This window comes from Patagioenas fasciata, chromosome 6 (assembly GCF_037038585.1).
Source record: "Patagioenas fasciata isolate bPatFas1 chromosome 6, bPatFas1.hap1, whole genome shotgun sequence".
Classification (NCBI taxonomy): Eukaryota; Metazoa; Chordata; class Aves; order Columbiformes; family Columbidae; genus Patagioenas; species Patagioenas fasciata.
In genome coordinates, this window is record NC_092525.1 from 15260515 (window position 1) to 15280681 (window position 20167).

Genomic DNA, 20167 nt, shown 5'->3' on the forward strand with positions numbered 1-20167 from the left:
TTTTGGAGGCTGAGCTGATTACCTGGGTGGCACAGAAGGGCAATTTAGGAAAATCAATTAATAAATAAAAAAGTGCAGAGGCACACACAAAGGGAAAAAAAAAAACACAACACCCTCCCTATGCAGCTCGGCTGCAATACCCACCCATGACACATTTTGGGGAAGAGGGGCCTTGGGAACACAGCAGCCTCGTGCAAACCTTCCTGGTTGCTTGCAACTGCTTCTCCACCCCTTTCTCAGCCACCTTTGGTGCTGGTCACCATGCCCGATGCCCACCTCGCCACCCCACGCAGTGAACTGTGGCGTTGCATCATCCCCGAGCAGCCCCCTTCCCTGGCTCCCCCCAGGGGAGGGCTCTTTGCAGAAGGGACATAGCTGCTGCCAGCCCAGGGACAGCCGGGCAGCAACCCTGGCAGGCAGCACCTACCTCTGCCCTGCACACCTGCAGACCTTGCGCAGAGGCCGAGCGTCTTCAGCGAGCCGGGGCCGCTGCCGAGGAGCACGTGCTCGCCTTCAAAAAGTGACCCGGGGAAGCTGGAAGATGAGAACATGTCAGGGGCAGGCGGGATTTGAGACCTAGAAATCACTTGGCTGGGTTTGCTTGCTGTGCAAGGGTGGAGAATATCCCAGGGAGCGCTCAGCACATGCCTTTCGCTGCAGTTGGAAATTGGTCACAGTGTGCATTGGCAGGTTTGGGTTTGGGTTTTTTTTGTCGTCTTTTTTTTTTTTAATTTTTTATTACTAGCACTGTTCATGCTGTTAAATGTGCTCCCAGCTAGGTCACGGCAGTGTTAGCTGTGGCTGGCAGATTAATTTCAGCCTAATACCCTTCACAGCTCCGTAAGTGAGCGTGCAGAAATCCTCAAAGCACTGCTCAAGTGCATTCAATAGTAGGATCCAGACCCAACCTTATAAAAGGTAATAAGCAAAGCACTATTGTCCGTGTCCCTTCCCTATGGCTGAATTAGGTCCCCGTCCTGCCGCAGCACTTGCCTAACCTGCACTGGTGAAGTCAACAGACCCAGCCACACGTATAAGGTTACACAAGCAATTTCACTTGGGCTGGAGAAGAGACAAGCAAGCGCAGAGCTTGCTGCAAGGGCTGTCAGGTGTAACAGGTCGAAGCCCAGCCTTCACCCTAAATTGCAAACAAGGAAACTACAGACAGATGTCAATAGGCTCAAAAATAATTAATGTAAGGAAATACCAGAGACATCCTTGCTAAGCAAAGGAGACTGAGCATGAAAATCACATTAAAAAGAGTAATCCTAATATATTCAAGAAAGGAATGAATATTTAAAGCTGAACAGCTATACCTGAGACCTCAGACAATTCCAGTTTTAAGGTGCTATGGGCCCAAAAATATCACTCATTGCTGACAGTCTTTGAAACATCCTCAACTATTTATATGAGAACAGGCTGGGGCTGAATGGGGGACGAGAAAAAAACAACAACCCAGTATTGCCCCAAAAGCTCACTCAGGGCATATGACACATGCTAGAAGGAGAGGAATTTTGTGGAGCAAGGTGCTTGCGCCACTCCCTCGCACTGGAATTGGGCTGTGGACCATCACCTGAGACCGAAAGCAATGCTGAGGGGCTTGGGGCTGCCGTGGGTCAGTGGGGACCTATCGTGGCATCAGGGGGAACAACCCTCATTCCCCCACGGCACTGAAAAAAGCAGGTTGGGCTGATGGGGAGGCTGACCCTGCCGTCGGGCAGCCTTGGACTTTGCTGCCGTGGCGAGCCATGCCAGTTTATGTTGGGCAAGGATAAGAAACCCAGCCCTGTCCCCTCTGCCACCCCAGAACACGAGGCTCTGCTGCTGGCGGAGGTGACCTCAGGTCTATCAATGGTGGGCTGCTCCCCATGTCAGGGGAATGGAGGACACAGGTAGTTTGGGCTTGGACAGAGAGGGAGTGAAGCCCTTCTGACGTGTTTGGTGTTGCAACCTGGCCCTTATCTTTGTACAAAGAGTCCAACCGCTCCACACTCGTCTCTGAGCCCCGCTTCTAAACGTCGGTTGTGTTCATGCATTTGCCTCTTTTTTTAAGCCTCTTTTTTATTAAGCTTTTTTGTGTTGTTTTAATAGTCACACAGCTCATGTGAGCTCATTTTGTGAGGAGCTGTTGCAGCATAACAAAGAGGGTAAATATACTCATGCACACACAGAGCAAACCCCGAGAAGGTGCAGCTGGGCTGAGCGGGGCTCCATCCTGCTAGACTTAAGTGAATGGTTCAACTTGATCTTAATGGTCTTTTCCAACCTAAACAATTCTGTGATTCTATTCTACCTCATGGGGAGGGACTTGGAAATAGCCCCTTGCATTCCCACAGTAACTGCATTGGGCTGTTCCTGCTCACAACCCTGGTCCTTTCCCAGCAGAAACCAGCACAGTTGTGCTGAGGTCAGCCTAGAGCCAGATAGGCACCAGTGGAGCTACGCCTGGCTCTGAGGAGCTCACTGTCTCCAACTGGAAAACATGCATATTTGTGACAGTTGCAGCCTTTCCCTAAGGACTTTTGAGCCTTTCCTGTGCGATACAGCCACACCAGCTCATCCCTATCCCCTCTTTTCTTGGGCTTAGCAGCAGAAATCTTTATGAATTTGTGGTCAGAGCCACTCACCCGAAAGACAACATCCCTACGTTGTCACCACGAGGACGCAAACGCCACCCACAGCTGTTACACCCAACAGGTTCAGCCATTGGCAGTAATGAAGTGTGGCCTTGCCTTGCGGTGTGAGAGGACGTTACCTCCCCAGGGCACACACTTGTGCACAGACGATTTAAGCGTGATCTCTAACAAGTCTCTGTTGTGTACCTCCTGGCCTGGGACAGCACCAGTTATCCTCCTTGCACAGGTCAGCACAGCTGTGCGCAAAGAAATAAGCTCACTTGCTCAGGGTGATGGAGAGAGCCAGTGCCAGCAGCCCAAGACTGTCACCCTGAGGTCCCCAGCACCAGCTCGACAATTAATTAGGAGTCACCCCTGTACTAATTGCTGCTGTGGAGTCACAAGCCCGTTGCTGAGATGCGGAGCCCTGTGGCTGCCTGGGACAGCTTCGCATTCCTGATTTGACAGCGCCACCTCGTGAGGTGTCCCCATCCTGGGGACCGTGCGGGGTGCACCCACCGCTGCCTGTATCAAGGTGCTTCTGGGGAAAGCCCTTACATGTGTTTTAACCTGCCTGTGCCCATGCAGGGGACACTAACAGGAACTGCAGCCACAGCGACAGAAGGGGACATGACACTTAATGTAATGCAACTGCATTTTGTTAATGGTCAGAACGAGAAAGCTCGGGGCTTCCTAGGAACACAAGGTTGGCAGATTCTACCCTGCAGCCCCCTGCTTAGGCAAGCCCAGAAGAAATGTCCAGTGTGGAAGAGGCCTCAAAACCTCTGCTCCACACTCTCCACAGGCCACGAAACCCTTCCCACTCCCACCAAGCCACAGACAAGCAGACCCACTTCTCTGCTGCAAGGCACATCAGGGACCCCAGGCACGATGGTACCCAAAACATGGGGAACACCAGTAGCCCTACCAGGTCTGACAACACAGCATTACAGACCAGGGGATCAAATACCCACCTGAGGAGCAGATTTCTCCTTTTGCCAGGAAAACCGATGACTGCTGCTGCAAGACAGTTGTGGTTCCTTCTTTCTTTCTCCTTTTCCCACTGGAGGGTCTCCAAGGTTGGGTCTCAGCCCCAGATCTGATTAAGCAGAAGAGCTAATAAGGAATTTGGGGTTGATCTCTCTGGGACAGCTATAGCAGGGGCTCCTGTGAAATTTCCATCACCAGCTGCACAGATGCACTGTCAGCAGCCACACACAGTGCTGAGGTGCTACCAAGAACACGGTTTGAAGGCAAGAAGTTTGACCAAGTGGGGAGAAGGGAAAGGTTTCATTTTGGGAATGCCCAAGTGCATTTGCAGGGCTGGTGATTAGAAAAGTGCCATTTCCCTGAAGGACAGCAAAGAGGGAGGTGCTGAGAGCCCTGTGGTCCCCAAGAGCCCTGCAGCGCCCCTGAAGACTCACCGGACAAGTGTGTCACAAGCAGCGTGGCATTCTAGAACATGTCCCCAGGACAAAACAGCATGATGGCCACGGGTGAGTACCTTTCCTGGGGGCTTCAGCCCCTCTAAGCAGACCCCAAAGGGGACAGCATGGAAAAAAGCAGGGTTAGGCTTCACATGAGTGCACTGGGACCCAAATTTCATGGACTGTCGCAGGTCCAAATCCTCCTATGTGTGCACGGGACAAGCTCATACTGCACATCCCCTAGAACCATCTCTTTCAAAACGCATCCTTTGGTTCACATTTATATCACATTTGGCAACCCAAAGCTCAGGTAACTTTCTCTTCTCCCCCTTGTAGCAACCATAGCCTCCACGGACATGAGGCTTCTGCTGAGAGATAATGTTTTCGTCGACTTTTTCAACACATTTCTGAATCTTCCCGTAAGTCCACTCTGCACCATAAAGCACCCAGGACCTTTCTAAGCTCTTCTCAGGTGAACTTTCAGCTTCTGTGGTGTCAGATACCCCAGGAAAATTTGGAATACACCACACACAGGCTGGAAAATGAGGGAAAGCTGAGGACCTCAGCTTGGAGATATAGAGGTCTGAAAGGGAACACTATGTTTCTCTATAGTGAGGACTAACTAGAACAGCTGTGCTCTGGGCTCCCCCCCTGCCACCTTCCATCTCTTTCAGCTCTCCCCTTTCCTTTCAATGCAGGTTTTTGGCCAGACACCCATTTACATCAGCAGCACGGGTCGGTGGGACCTCTGGCCAGAGCTGCCGAGCCACCTGGTGAGAAAATGCCCCTTGCGAGGAGGGTGAGGAGGAGGGAGAAAGGGCATGGGGCAGGGGCGATAAGGGGCCAGTTTCTCTTTGCCAAGGCCACTGTTTGGCTCCCTTGTTCATGCAGCCAGGGGATTATTTCAAACCCAGGCAGTATTTTGCTTTTAAGCTCCGGGAGGAATGCGAGCCATTTAAAGTCCTGGTGTACAGGCAGGTTATGGGGTCAGTAAACTGGAGTTAAAGAGAGTATGTGTGTACCGTATTCCTCCTCAGTTCACTGGTAACCTAGGTCTTGTTGATCCTCAAACTGGGTCAGCCCTCCCCATGGACGTCCCCTTTTCCCATAGCCATAAATGCTGTTTGCGGTGCTCAGATCCGACCGCGAAAGGGAACTTAACTCCCCTTGGTGCTGCCAAAAAGCTGCCGTGCCTCCCTACCTGGACTCGGGGAAAGCAGGCAGGCTGCGAGGAGAGGCAGCCTTGCAGCGCCGGGTCTCCCAGGTTTGCAGGCAGAGCTCACACGGACACGGGCAGGGGCTATAGCTTAAAAATCCACCCTTATGTGGGTGAATTGCATTGCCATTTAGCAACAGGGTGCCTTCCCCTGCCTCCTTCCCCCATTGAAGGGCCCCATTACTTACCCTAATCCCCAGGCAAGAGACGGCTCCTTGCTCACAGCTTAATCTTCTTCTTGGGCATGGGGGGGTGCAACGCAGGATCCCAGCCCCCCAGCTTTACTGGCGTGGCTGGAAAAGCACCGTCTGCCTCACTTCTGCAAATCCAGCTTGTGCCTCCACCTCGTCCTCTGCCAGAAGCTCCTGGGTTTCATTCGGTCGGGGGAAGCAGGTGAGTCATCACAGCTTGGAGGAAATCAGAGCAGCTTTGTCGTCGTCGTCGTCACCACAGCAAGGCTTCCTCTCACCCAGGGCTGTCACCACCGGGTGCCTGCCCAGTGGGTCGTGCCTCTGCTCCGGGTTAAAAAGGCATTGCACATCCCATTTTTTAGGGGTGCGTCAGATCCCAGGGTTTCCATGGGATGAGCAAGGCTTTACCTCTTAGCCCTCGGAAAATATGTCTGTACTGTGGTCTGTCCTGCCAGCAACAAGTCTAAATTGTACTCAGTTTAACCCAAAATGAGCCATGTCGCCCCAGCCAACTGCTTTGTCAGCCTATGTGTCAACACAAGGAAAAGCCACTGGAAGGAAAGCTGTGGCAGCGGGGATGCAGATTTCCATTTCAGAAAAATAAGCAATTCATCCAGGCGTACTCCAGTGTCGTTTCTGAATGCATTGCTGCCTTGTCGCCAGTCAGGTTGAACCTCAAGCTCGAGGTTGAGAGCAAGCCCCAAATGCAGGCAAAAAAGATGGACATTTGCAAGGGGAAGATGCACAATAGCTGAGCATACTATCCCCGATGGGAGTGGGTTGTACTGCATCCTTGCAAACACCACATGTGCATCCCACAATCCCAGCCAAAACTCCCATTTCAGTGCAATTTGCTGGTCTCATAGCACTGCTGCCCTCCAGCAGCCTGTGTCAGGGGGCTGGAGGGTGCTGGTGGGGTCTGGAGGGCTTGGGGGAGGCTCTTGCTCCATGCACCCCCTGATGCCATGCTCTGCACTCTCTGACAGCAAAACTGCTGAACTGGCAAAGTGCTGACCAGTGGCTGCTGGAGAAGTTCATCAGCGGGACCCAGGGCATGTGGCATTTTCGGGCCTTCATCCAAGGAATGGCAGGTGGGCACGGGGTGCTCCGCAGCCCCTTCTCAGCCAGCCACAGGCCAGATGCCCGGTGGGACACCGGTACAGAGTTGGGGACACAGGTAAGCACCAGTGGGACAGGAGACATTGTGACCCCGGACATGGGTTTGGAAGACGAGCCAGCAGCAGAGCCCCAGCATGGGCACTGCACACCAGGGAGATGCACAACCTTCTCTACACCGTTCCCCAGTTCATCCAGGTGATCTTTACTTCTTTCCTTTTGTTTAAAAATAAACAACAACAAAAAAAACCACAACACAGGCTGCTTTGCTCATGAGCAGGGCTTTCAGGGACCACCTCTAACTCCCATCCTATGTCTGATCCATAGGGGAAGAACTGACCAACTTCTGGCTCACCACCGAAAGGCTCCTGGGGCTTGACGAGTCAGATGCGAGGCAGAGGGACCTCTACCTGTCCTTGTTCCACAGGCTGAAAGCCACTCACCTGCGTGAAGGCTCCAGCATCGTCAATCTCTGCAGTACCATGGTTGGTAAGAAACATGGAAGCTGGGGACGAGCAGTGCCCTTCCAGAGAGGTGGCCTTTCCTGGATGCTCCCAGGGAGCTGGGATACCATCACCAGCTTTGCTTGTGTGGGGAATGGTCTGCATGGAGCCATCTCTCCATCAGAATCTCCTATATCCATTCCAGGGTTGCTGCCAAAAGCCAAGCACGTTCAGCCCACCAGTACCAGGAGGGAGACCCTAAGCAAGATGCAGGAACAAGCCCTCTTTATGATTCAGAGTTACTGGCTCCCTAAATTCTTCATCCACTGCAAGAAGAGCATGGAAGAAGATCAATCATGCTGGCCTCTGCTGCAGGAGTATCAGGAGCATTTATTACGGGCCAACTCGCAGGAGCCCTCAGGCTTTTCGGAGAGTCTCTTCATGATGCATATTAAAAGGAGCCAGGGTTTGTCAGGGCCCTACTGCAGCAAGAAGGCCAAAGAGGAGATCTGGACTGTGGCCAAGGAGGGAACAGACACCCAAGAAATGAAGATGTCCAGTTTTTGGGTGCAACCAGAAAGGCAGCTGGGACCAGTTGGGAGCACAAAGGAATCACATCTGGATAAGGATGCTTTGGGACCAATTCCTCCACAGTCAGAGCATACTGCAAACACTGCCTTTGGAGGAAAAGGAGGAACAGCCTCTCCCGAAAGACCTAGACCCAATGCAGAGCAGGTCCTTCATCTGGAAGACCTCTGTGAAGAGAAAGTCCTCTCTAACCTGTCTTCCTCTACACCTCTTGTCCAGCTGCCATCCCTGAAAGAACCAGTTAAGACCTCGTATTTCCTTGCCTGGGCACTTAGCGCTGAGACCTGTGCAGGACGGCCCTTCAGGGACTTCTTAGAGCACCAGAACCGCTCCATGGAGACTTTTCTCTTGGATCTGTGGCATGACCTGGAGGAATTTCTGCCTGTGGGGCTGGACCCCAGCAGAGAAAACAGTTTCTTCCTACGTCATTTGATTGGGGAGAAGATATGCAAGACCTATCTGGAGGAGGGCACTATTCATCAGCTTCCCCTGGAGGCCAGGACTCTCAGGAGCTTGCGGTACCATCTGATGTCTGGAGAATTCTCCCCCTGGATATTCAGAGCCCAGAAGGAGATTTGCAAGGTGCTGGCAGTGGTCAGGCTGGGAGGTACAGCTCTCATCGGCACACCTAGGCAGGTGTGAGGGCTGTAGGCATGTTTAAGAACAGAAGTATTTGGAAATTGAACATGAAAAGAGATTAGGAAGGGAAAAACTTACAGTTGCAAGCCACCATGGGCTGGAAACAGTGACCAAGATGTGCCAGGCCAGTGGAGAACATCCTCGCTGGTTTGCTGGTAGTGGAACAGAGGCAAGCAGTCATTTAGCAGCTGGTGACCTTGGTTGTTAGGTGCACATACCAATGGCCAGGGGATGGCATGGCAGCAGCTGTTCTTTCACATCTGGGTCACTGGTGCCAGCACAACACAAGTAAAACACATTTATAGCCCAAACATTTTTGGGCAGCCTCTGAGCAACCCAATAAACCAACCAGGTGTAGAGCTGCCAGCAGAGCTGTCCTGGGCATCTCAGCCAAGTGTAACCTGCCCATGGCATCACCACTGCAACCTCAGGGTACAGAAAGGCTGGGGGTGCCACTTGCTCCTAGAGCACTGTCTGAGGACAACCCACCTTTGCTCCTCCGTAGGTGCTTTGCTTCTTCTACGAGGAATTTCTGGCTGATGACGACAGGACGTTCCTCCAGTTCATGGTAAAGGGGACGCACAGGGGACACAGGCATCTTCGTGGGGCATGCAGGCAGCAGCGGGAATGTGAAAAACTGCAGAGAGGGAGGGAGGAGAAACCCATCCCACGGTGTCCCCTCTGCCTGTCCTAAGCAATGATCCTCAGCAATTCCACTGCAGCATCCAGTAAGTCAGCAGCACTACAGGTGTGCCCTGGAAGAGCTCCCCGACACAAGCCACGACCTGGCCCAAAAGCAAGGAGACTTAAAACCAGTCCTCCAGGGTAGGCGGGGGTGAGCCCAGCAGCAGCTAGCACACTGGGTAACTGCCTCATGGGCAAAACACTTCTGGGAATGCACTCTCTCCCTCTTATCCTTGCAGCAAACGCTGCTGTAAATGTGACTTGTGCAGACACGCATGCGTATGTTCCTGTTCCAGCACGAGCGACTGGTCGACACACTAGGAGAAGAGAGCACACAGCCTTTTAGCCTATGATTCAACCGTGCTCAAGCTTTGCACATTTTTTTTTTCCCCTGTGTAAAGGAATGATTTAAGAAAGCTGAGTCACACAAGCACTCATCTTCCCAGATTATCCTTCCTGCCAGCAGAAATCTCACTAATACCTCATGTTTATTAACACCCAAACTATAAACCTTACACCCAAAGCCTCCTCACAAACCAGAACCCCCAAGCATCCCACCTGCTTCAGTCCTTGCACAACCTATGCAGGTAGTTTTGCTCACTGCAGACAGTGTTCTTCAACCATTCAGCTTTTCTTCAAACTGCAATGTAAAAATATGCATCTGATCCTGGAAATGGCAAGGAGAGGCCCCCAAAGACCTGGCTTACAGAGATGCCAACATCTCAGTCAGTGAGAGCTGAGCATTTTGGAAAAGTCAGCTGGCAGCTCCTGACCCTGATTAATTCAATGCTCTTGGTTGCAAGTTAATTAGCTGCCTGGGTTTTTAAGCATGTCTTGTCAAGGAAATTATCCCTCAGAGCACAGCCCTGCTCCAGGAGTGCAATTAGCGGTTCAGCAGGTGTTGAGGCCATGCTCTCCATAGGCACCGTGCTCTGAGCCAAACTCCTCCTGGGTCTCGCTGCACGAATGTTGGGGGAACTGCTCGGGGGCTTAGCAGGGATATTTTTGGTGCTTGTTCTCAGCAGCTTGTATCTTGGCCAGAAACCAGCCACTCTGACACTGCTGCGTGGTGACTCGTGCAAACTGCTGACTGGTGTGAGGGGGCCCAAAGCCTGCAGGAGGGTCAACCAAACCAACCAAAAAGGCACGTGTCTGCCTGTCTGCCAGGGACACCTTTGGGGTTGTTTTCAGCCCTCTTGGGTGGACATCGATCTCTTGAGGAAAGCTGCTGCCTTTGCTTAGCAAGCTGTTGTCTGGACCTGTGCCATGTCCCCTGTGTGTCCCAGCTGCAGGCAGATGTGGGCCAGCCTGAAGCAGCTGCATGGGTGGGATCAAGGTCTATGCTGAGCTTTGTGCTCACTTAGATTTCTTCCAGATGGTTTGAGGCAAAAGCAGAGATCTATCTTGGGTAGGTTTGTACTCCAATGAACAGTAAAACATGCAGCTAGCCTGTTGGGCACAGGTCAGGAGCAGCTCCTTGGATGGGGTATGTGCTCTGTTCAATCACCGTCTGCTCTTCTCGCCATAGTCTCCACAGCGTGATGTCCCGATGCCTGAGACACAAGGCCATGCTGTTAGGAAAAATGAATGTTTCCTCCTGTCCCAGCGGATAAATGCATCCTTGAAGCTGAGCCAGGCCTTGCATGGCACGAGGAATTTGGAAGGTCTCTCCTCCGAGCACTGGCAACTATTTGCCACTTGGGACATCCAGAGAGGTGGCTCCATCCAGGCAGATGTGGAACCTCTCCTGTGCAGGACTGGTAAGAGGACACTCTAGATTTCTGCCAGGGCTCACGTTGGCTCAAGATGATAAAGCATATTTTGTGCACTTGTGACCAACACCCCTAATGCACAGGCTTTGGTGCATTCCCGGCAGCACGTGGACAACATGGAGTGGGATGGGACAGGGTATTTAGGAGCCACCAGTTGTAATCCAAGCTTTAGCAGTGACCTATGGGCCAAATTCCCTCCTGCCAGTACCAGAGGCACCAAATGCCACATCCCTGCACTGGCCTGGGTCACCAGATCAAACAGAAGCTGCAGCGAACTGATTGAAACCCAAAGGCAGTAACGTCCACTGTCACCCCACTTCCACACCTTGACCTTCTCCTGTGGACCTTGGGACTGGCCATGCTGGTGTAACATCTGAGCTTTGTCTTCTCACATCATTTTTGAAGAATGACATGCAGTTTCTGGGCACTTGCTGGTGCACTGAGAGTGGCAGCAGTCACCTGTAGCAACCCTTAGGTAGCTTGTGGGGCCTCAGTCATAGCTCAGAAATGCGGTGTCGCAGGTAGATCATGGGAACAGGACAGAGAAGGGGGAAGGAAAGGCGAGTCGTGATTACCACACAGCACTCAGGGCAAATGCTGTCGTAGCCAGAAAGAATGGACATTGGATCTCTCCCCTCTTCTCTCTCAGATGCAGGATCCCAGAAGTGGATGTCAAATAAGGTGGCTGTTCAGAAACCCTTGCGGGCTGGGGATGGCCCAAACACAGAAAATGAGATTATGTGTCTCAAAAGCCCATCAGCTGGTGAGTCCAGTCAGAGCAGGCCAGAAGCAGGGTGTGCTCTTGACCATCCTGCCCTTGGAAGTGCTCCAACATACCCTTAGGGGACTGGACAAGCAGGGGTCTTCCCTGCTTGCATCCCATAGAACATCTCCAGAATGAGAGGCCAAGCCACCCTTGAAAGATGTGTTCTAGGGTGTTAATCCAGCCAGTGAGGGTGGGGTTGGGAGGGCTTCTCTGAAGCAGATACCAGGGTGGTCAAACCACACAAAGAGTTCTCCAGCATCTCCTGAGCTGGGCTCACCATGCAGACACCAGCATGGTGGGTCTGGAGAAGCCTGTGTTTCTTTGTGGTCCTCTGCCCTGTGGACAGCTGTTAGCAGACTCTGCCTGTCACCTGTGGAAGGGACCAACCATGTTCTGTCCCCACAGCTGCTGAACATAAGAAAATAAAGACAACAACCACTCCTCCCGTGAGCAAAAAGGAATCAAGCAGCATGAAGTCCATCACTGTTTCAGCAGAGAAGCTGCCAAGAAGACCCAGGTTTGGCACCTTACAGCACAGGGTTTTGCTGGTTTTTGATTCTTCCACTCTTTCAGGAGACAGATTTTTTCCAGTGCTTCCTACTTCATCATTGGGCTCTCTCAGATGTGGACATGGGTGGCCCATGGGTCTGAACTGTAGTATTACCAAGGAAAGGAGAAAAATGTTTTAATACATCCACCATCCCATCATTCACATCTAATCCTCACATCTTGCACACATCTCATTCACTTCATCCTCAGTCCCTCCCTGGCATGCTGCCTATACCACAGCTGAACAGCTCTCAGATTCTCAAAAAAAAATCACTTAAAACCACCCTGTGACCACATGTAAATCTCTGTCCTCTCTGACTGCGTGAATGTCCTTGTGGCTCATGTCCCATCTCCTGGGAAATCTCCAGACATGAGTCCTCGCAGCTCCACATCAGGATATAAATGGTAACCAGGACACAGGTCCTGAGTAGGAGCAGTTCTTAGTGTTTGTTGTGAAAGTGACTCTCAGGAGCCACACTTAGACAAAGAAAATATCTGACCCTGTCCACTGATCTTCAAATAAGGTTTTTCTAACCTCATTAATGACCCAAAATCGCAGTCTACTCCCGGCTCTGGTTCTCCAAAGCTCTGCTGAATCTTCACAGTGTGGCTGTCCTATGGCTTTACACCTATTAAGAATCTCCTGACATACCAGTTGCAAGTGGCAAGGTTTTTCCACTCCAGAACACCCTCTCCATGGTCAAACCCATGAAGTTCTCTGCCATCCAGTGGCGAAGTATTGCTCGTTATTGACAAGCACCAGAGGGGAGCACAACCTCCTCCTCCCACCAGTCCTTCCATGTGCCACATCCTTACCTGCCTCCCTCCATGGTCTCTGCAGGGCTGCCCCACTCCATTTGCAGGTTCTGAGGTCTCCAGCATGGACCTTAAGTCCCATCTCCTCCTTGATTCCCTGGGTGAAGCCTCCTCTTTGGGCTGAGACCGGTTCCTTTGGCTACATGGCAGCAAAGCTGTTGGGCAGGTGCACCTATTGCAGAAAAGAAATAACTTGTCATGACATTTCCCCCCTGGATTCGCAATGGCTCGGTGGATGGGCAGGACAGACAAGGAAGGCTGTGCTCCACCGATACTTTTACTGGCCCATCTGTTTCACAGATCCCACTCAATACTCATCCACATGTTTCTACATCTTCTTTGGGTATCTCTTGTTGGAGAAGCTAGCACAGAGGTCTTGGCTATTTTCCAGGTCACTGGTGGCACAGAGATCCCATTTCCTGGTGTCTCCTCCTCTACAGGCACTTTGTGAAAGTCCTGCACAACCCTGTCCACCTGCAGTACTTCAAGCAGTTCCTTGAGGAGCACAGTGCAGATGAACCACTGCGCTTCTGGATGGCTGTGGAGAAGCTAGCTTCCGAGACCAACTCCAAGGCAAAGAGCATCCTTGTTAACAACATTGTCAAAACTTATTTCCATGGCAAAATCCCAGCTGGTAGGTGCCCTCCCATGCTACACTTTACTCCATTTGTGATGAAAGCCTCTTTTCTCTAAGCTGGATGCTGGTTGCAGATTTTATGTCACCTTAAAGGGACCTGTCAATTCTCCTTTGCTATCCAGTGGAACATTTATTTGCTGTGGCCTTCCACTGCCACTTACATTTCTAGGAGGGTGGCCTACTTCTTTGGCAGGATCTACTGACCTGAATACAAGATAGAGGAGAGCTCTTGGAGTGACAGCCTCACTCCCAAAGTATGCAATTAGCACAGTATAGAAAGGAAAAGGGATGAGACAACCAAATTCAGCAGACAGGATAGGGAGAGATGTATCAAGGTGCCACTTTCAGATGTGAGGGTAGGAAGAGATGTCATGGTGGCTTGGTAGCTGGCAGGGGCAGACAGTGACCACAATTCTCTTCCAGAGGAGCGGCTGGACTGCCACTCTGCAATCATCAAAGAAATAAGTGAGGCCAAAGTAGTCAGTCCCTTCATGTTGATGACAGCACAAATCTTTGTCGAGAAGGCAATGGAAAAACGATGGTAAGGACCTGGACTGAGGTGGTTCCTGAGCCCAGTGGTTACACAAACACACCCTTCCCATGGGAACCCCAAAGTGACAGGCAGCAACTGTAACAAACATGGAATAATTTGAGTTGGAAGGGACCTTCAAAGCTCATCCAGTCCAAACCCTGCCATGAGCAGGGACATCTTCACCAGCTCAGGTTGGTCAGAGCCCCATCCAGCCTGGCCTGGGATGTCTCCAGGGATGGGGAATCCACCACTTCTCTGGCCAACCTGGGCCAGGCTCTCACCACCCTCAGTGTCAAAAAATTCAGCCCCCATCCATTTTTGCAACCTCACCCCAGGGTGATCCCTGCCAGCTATGCCCCCATACTCAGCCACCCTCCCACCAAACCACTGCCCTCCTCACACATCTGGCTGCCCTTGATGCTCTCTCTCTGATCTCCCACCTGGCAGGTTCAAGGAGTACCAGGACCTGTTCCCCCCAAGTGATACACCTAAGTTTAGCCTTCATTTGCAGTATAAAATGGGGGACTTCAAGACAAGCAAGCTGGTAAGGAAAGACCCTCTCTGTCAGCAGACTTGGGGATGTTGTCCAGGCAAGAAGGAGAGGAGATGCTGCAGGCCAAGTGGTGCTCACATAAATGGGGTGAGAGGGTCAGACTTGGAGAGTCGCAAAAAGGTGGCTAATAGGTAAAGCCTCACTCCTACAGGCTCTGGAGTCCTGCTTCATGTAGACTCCACGAGATTTGGTCAAGACTGGCCAAGTGATTCACACAATCACCCATGGCCACCAGTGAAACCAAGAAACACCAGACAGCAAAAATGATGGCTGGGTCACTAATCCCACTGCCAAGGCTGGACTCTTGGTGATCCAGCTCCCAGTGGTGGGTCCAAACGGGAGGGCTCTGTCTGGGCGCAAGCCCTGCAGCTGCTGAGGTGAGCTGTGCTGTGTCTCTGCAGCGGTCTGCCTGGTACGGCATTCGCGACATTGTCAGGAGCATCTGCAAATTCCGGAAAGAGATGTACGATGACAAACGCCGTGCAGAGTTTGAGGGCTTTCTCCGGCAAGAGCTACAAGATGAGGAGGAAAGTATGGCTCGACTCCTTCCACCCCTTCTCCTCCCTCCCCAAGCCAGTCCTGGGTTTAGGCAGAGAAGTAAATGGACAAAACCTGTGGCTCATCTCCCACCTCCATATGCTGACTTAGTTTTCTCTGCTGGAGGCATATAAAGAGCCAGAAGAGCAGGCATCTCAGGATGCCAGATATTGCTGTGCAGAAACCTGCACACTTGGGTGCTGGAGTCAGGAGATGAGGTCCAGAATTTCGCACAGGCAACATGTACACATACATATTCATGTGATATCTGTTTTTCTGATGTGGGTGCCCCATGATGCTGTTGCATATCTCTCTCAAGCAATAACATATATGCAAGTTTGCATCCCTTCCACAAAAAACGGGAAGCACTAAATGAAGCTAAGGTGACACAGACCAAAAAATAAATCAAATGGAATTGTTTTCTATGCAACAGGGGCTGACCTACCGGGTGCTTTGCTAAAGAACGTAGATGCTGAATGTTCACACAGGATCAAGAGGAGGCCGAAAAAGCTGTTAGAAGAGAAATCCACTGAAATTGCTAAATACACAGAAACCCCATCTAGATCAAGAAGTCCCTGAAAATGAAAATGTTTGGAGGCTGGAGAATATTGCATATGGCGGAAGTAACACAGATGTTTTTACCTTTCCCTCTCCCTAGTTATCTACTTGTGGCCCCTGTCAAAGCAGAATAATGGCTAGACAGACAAGTAGACTTTTGATCTACTGTGGCCATTCCTTATGAAAACATAAGGACTCCATGGGTGTAAAGAGAAGGATGGATGGAGAAACCAAGCTAGGGGGAAGGCTGCACACTGGATGGGTCCAGAGTCCCTGGAGAGCCTGGCTGCAGGAAGGCTATAGTCCATGTAGGTAGAAAGACTTTCAATAAATTAATCGCATGCAGGCAAACCAAGTACAGGCAAGGTAAAGGAGCAGGGTATAGCTCAGCATCAGATGCCCAGCTGGCCTTGAAGCCAGTGCTGGGAGAAGCAGGACACAACAGCTCTTCCCTCTCTTTCAGACTCACCCATCGGCTCCAAGCACAGCAGCAGCGGGAGCAGCTCCCAGTCCCGCACGGCCTCTCTCAGCAGCCTGCCAGACAAGGAGGTGGTGCTAGTGAGACGTCGCTTGTTTAGCAGACAGTTCATCACCATCAACTTCCTTGTCAACGACCTCCACTTTTATCTGGAGATTGACAAGTAAGTTCTTTTTCCAGCGGGTGCTCGTGTACCACCAGTCTCCCATCCTGTGTGTATTACCCATCTCTCAGCAGGGAGAAAAAAAGAGCCCGGACCGTGGGTTCATTAGTACACAGTAAGGTCTGTGCTGCCAGCCCTAAACTCCTGTCAGCACCTCTCTGCAAGGCCAGCGTCTGGACACCACACTGCAGCATGTGAAACAACCAAAGTCTCACCCTGGAGCTGTCTACATCTAATCTGCTCATGGTCACCTGCCCTGGAGCCCACAAAATCTTGCAATTCAGCCAGGGGGTTCCTGTTTGGGTACCCTAGAAGCACTTTTGGTTTGACAGTCCCAAACAATCTAACATTTTGCCTACACCTTTCTTGAGCTGCCAGTTGCAGCATTTCTCCATTGATTTTGTCCTGTTCCCTGGCAAACACGTAAGAGCAAACAATGGCTGATGCACGCTAGCCCCACAGTCAGCACGCCCCCACCTACGTGAGACCGTGTTTCAATTCCCCTCTTTTCCTGAAAAAGGGCAAACATCACATCCCCCAGGTGAATGCCATGACCACGAGGGTGGCAGAAGAGAGAAGTGGCTTTTCAACCCTCCTGTTTTACTGTTTGACACCTCACGGATTGTTTTTTCTGGCCCAGTAAATACAGAGCTGAGCAAGAACACTACTGTGTAGTCTGGCAGTCAAGAGTGCTTGTCTCAGAGCAAGACCCCACATGCCTTTGCAGGTTTTCCAAGCTGGCTGATTCACTTGACCTTCTGGCAGATCGCAACATGCAACCAGAAAAGGAAGTTGCCTTTCTCAAAAAGAAAGCTGCCATAATCAACAAAGTCTTCCTGAACTCTGATATTCCCCCCAAATTGCGGGTAAGACTCTGGGACCCACCCAGGAAGGCTGAGAGCTGCTGTCTCCTCATTGCTCAAGACCCTTGCATCGCAGCTGTGAGCAGTTGTGGGGAAAAGGGAACCAGGCTGAGATTTGGATCTGCTCCAGCCAAGCATGCTGTGAACATTAAGAGCATGTTCTGGAGCTTGGGACCTTCACTTGGTCTCCATGGGATGGGAACTGATCCACCATCAGACCCACACTAGCACTTGACTCAGATGGATTTGGAACAAGTGTGTGAACAAGGAGATGGTGAAATCTCCTACCTGCTGCAGAAATGCCAGGGCTGAAGCACCAAGATGGGTGCTGCACTCCACCAGTTCAGACTTTTAACTCTCTAGAGGTGAACATCACCATCATCACCTCACTACTACATCTGCTTCTTCCCCTATAGTATAGTAGCCATGACTCTGCCCATCTTCTCTTTGGAGAGCAGAGCACAGTACTTTCCACCGAAATCCAGGGGAGATCCCACCCTTGTATCTGGGACAGCTGGCCAGGACGTAACTAGTATCTTGTCTTAGAGACTGCTGAAATGCAGGGTGCAGTCAAAGAGAGAAACACACCTCTAGGGCCCAACAGGAGCACCACAATCTGCTTTGGTTAAGCAAGGTCTCTTCTGTGGCCAGGTAAACATTTCTGAAGACAACAGAGATCTCATCTGGAGTTTAGCTTCCAAGGGGCTACTGAATCGTGTCCTCTACCATAAGGCCAAGGTCACTATCTTCCCCATCCTGATGTACTACTGGAGAAGGTACCTATCCCCTCTCTCCTGAGGTGGGGAGGCTCTGTGGACCCCAGCCTATTTCTCTAAATATCTGTTCCTATGACATGATGAAAATGCAGATGAGACACTCCCCAGGAGTTCAGGTGTAGATGCTTGCTTGGATGTTTGCTGTCTTCAGTATTTCTTGTACAGGTACTGCATCTGGAAAGTGATGAGGAGTTTTCAGGTCCCCAGGAAGGACAGGGTGTCGGTCTCTTCAACCAGTAGAAAAGCCTCTGAATCATCTGACACCTACAATCCAAGTAAGCTGAGTGCCTGTCCCCCTGCTCCACGTTTGTCCTTAGGCTTGTTCTTCCAATACAGAGATGTCCAGACCTTGGTTTTTGATGTCCCATGAGGTTTCACTTAAAAGAACCAAACTCCTTCCTTCATAAAGCTTTGAGAATGTATGTGGTACAGGCCTATTGAAAAATGAAGCCTCTTTTAACCACTCCTTCCCCTCAAATTCAGTCCAAATTGCCCAGTGGGTTTTTAAACATTTCTTTGGAGAATAGGGAAGTGAGTGCAGAGACTTCATAAGCAAAGGGATGTTGCATAACTCCTGTTTACTTCAAAAAAACAAGTTTAAAATACCCTCGCACACACCCTAAAACAGAAAGAAAGCAACTCATCTTTTGGGTTGCAAGTCAGATGGGAGCAGGAAAAGGAGAACAACCATGCAACCGTACACCAGGCTCAGCAGCATTACCTGAAGGATGCTTTGAACGCACAGAATGGAGAATAAACTTCATTGGGATTTGAGGTGACACTAGGACACCTCTGGGGAAAGGGATTTTCTCTTCCTCATCCACTTGTTTAGTTTCAATACACCAAATAACTCCAAGCTGAAAAATACAAAGCAGTGCTAAGTGCTGTAAGTCTGCCTGACAGCCCAGCTCCCCAGCTGAATATTCATTTGGTAATTGTCTAATTGATTTTTTTATTAAAGACAAAACCAAAATAGGCACAAACTAATCTTGCTTTGACGGTTGAGTGGGTGTTAGCAAGGTGGTGTTCTGCTCTCTCATTTATCACTGTCAAGTTCTGGTTAAAAAAAAATGAGCAGTTATAAGATTTTGATACCTACAGGCAGGTGCTTGAGCTACAGCTCCACAGCTGAGCTGGGGTAAGAGAGCCCTGTGCTGGTGTGCTCCAAGACTGCCAAGCTGTGTCTGTTGGCTCAAATCACCCCACACCTTGGGCATTCCCCTGAAAAATGTGGAATATTCAGCTGGAGTCTCTGTCTTGTTACAGAGCCTCACTGCACTTCTAGGGCCTTCTCAAACATAGGTCTTTTAATGCAAAAGCATCTTGCTTTTCTGACCTTTAGATAAACAGCTTGCTTTTCAGCTGGAAAAAATTACTGGCGAAAATACCTGTAATTCCAGAGAAGCCCTCCTGTGGCCCATGTCTTGCATTTCTCTTGCGCTGAGGGTCGCTGCTTTGCACAGACACGGTGCGTGCATGGCTGGAAGGTGCCAGATGTGAATCCATCTGCCATCACCAGGCGTCACTGTGGCACCGTCTGTGTCTTTACATGGAGCAGAGGGGTTGGTCCTTCAGAACTAGACATAATGCCTGCACCCCACCTAGAATCATAGAACAGTTTGGGTTGGAAGGGACCTTCGAAGGCCATCTTCATGGGCATAAGCACCGAGCTCCTCTGGGGAGAAGCCACCCATGTGGCTGAGAGCACATCTGTGCATGGGGACAGATGGATGGGACATGCCACCTCTGCCTTGCAGCCCCCAAACAGCTTTGCAGTTGAGATGTAGGAAACTCATATCCTTGCTCAACCACCCTTCCTTGACTGCTGTACAAGCCCCATGGGATTCAAAGGGGACAACACATCCTGCTGTCTCCCTCATTTGTCACTGGAGCGCTTGTCCCACGGTATGGCTCAATCTTGTCTCCCTTGCTGGTGATCACCATCGTTTTTACACTCCTAAAAGAGGCCCAGATCATGCCACTGCAACCCCAGGAGAAACCACAGCCACCGGAGGAGTGCAAAGGTGAGGCAGTGGTGGAAGGAGCTCTCCTGCTCCCGGGGGGAGCTGGGCTTTGGGGCTCCCTGCATCCCTCCATGATGGAAAGCCTACATGTGTTGATTTTCCCAGGTTTAGGTAAAAACCTTGAGAAAAGGCTCTCACTCGGAAAGTCTGCCTCCTGTCCTGCAGAGCAGGTAGGTGGACACAGGCAGTTTACCTCCCCCAAACCACACCAGCACAGGCACCTG

The 20167-nt window shown here is 51.0% G+C and overlaps 1 protein-coding gene across 1 annotated transcript; it reads left to right on the top strand.

Moving 5' to 3' along the window:
- The first annotated feature begins 4101 nt into the window (after positions 1-4101).
- Positions 4102-18289, top strand: RGSL1 (regulator of G protein signaling like 1). The gene is made up of 19 exons (XM_071809861.1): positions 4102-4111; positions 4379-4461; positions 4741-4815; positions 5522-5651; positions 6436-6540; positions 6893-7054; positions 7214-8178; positions 8741-8803; positions 10448-10679; positions 11863-11974; positions 13263-13456; positions 13883-14000; positions 14439-14535; positions 14946-15075; positions 16103-16280; positions 17008-17146; positions 17795-17919; positions 18085-18194; positions 18237-18289. The coding sequence occupies exons 1-19, from the start codon at positions 4102-4104 to the stop codon at positions 18287-18289; spliced, it is 3081 nt and encodes a 1026-aa protein (XP_071665962.1).
- The last annotated feature ends 1878 nt before the right edge of the window (positions 18290-20167 follow it).

Bases quoted from the DNA above. Each gene is read 5' to 3' on its own strand.
- RGSL1 (XM_071809861.1), top strand. The intron at 5,652-6,435 runs GTGAGTCATCAC...ACTCTCTGACAG, and splicing joins CATTCGGTCGGGGGAAGCAG to CAAAACTGCTGAACTGGCAA. The intron at 17,147-17,794 runs GTAAGACTCTGG...TTCTGTGGCCAG, and splicing joins ATATTCCCCCCAAATTGCGG to GTAAACATTTCTGAAGACAA.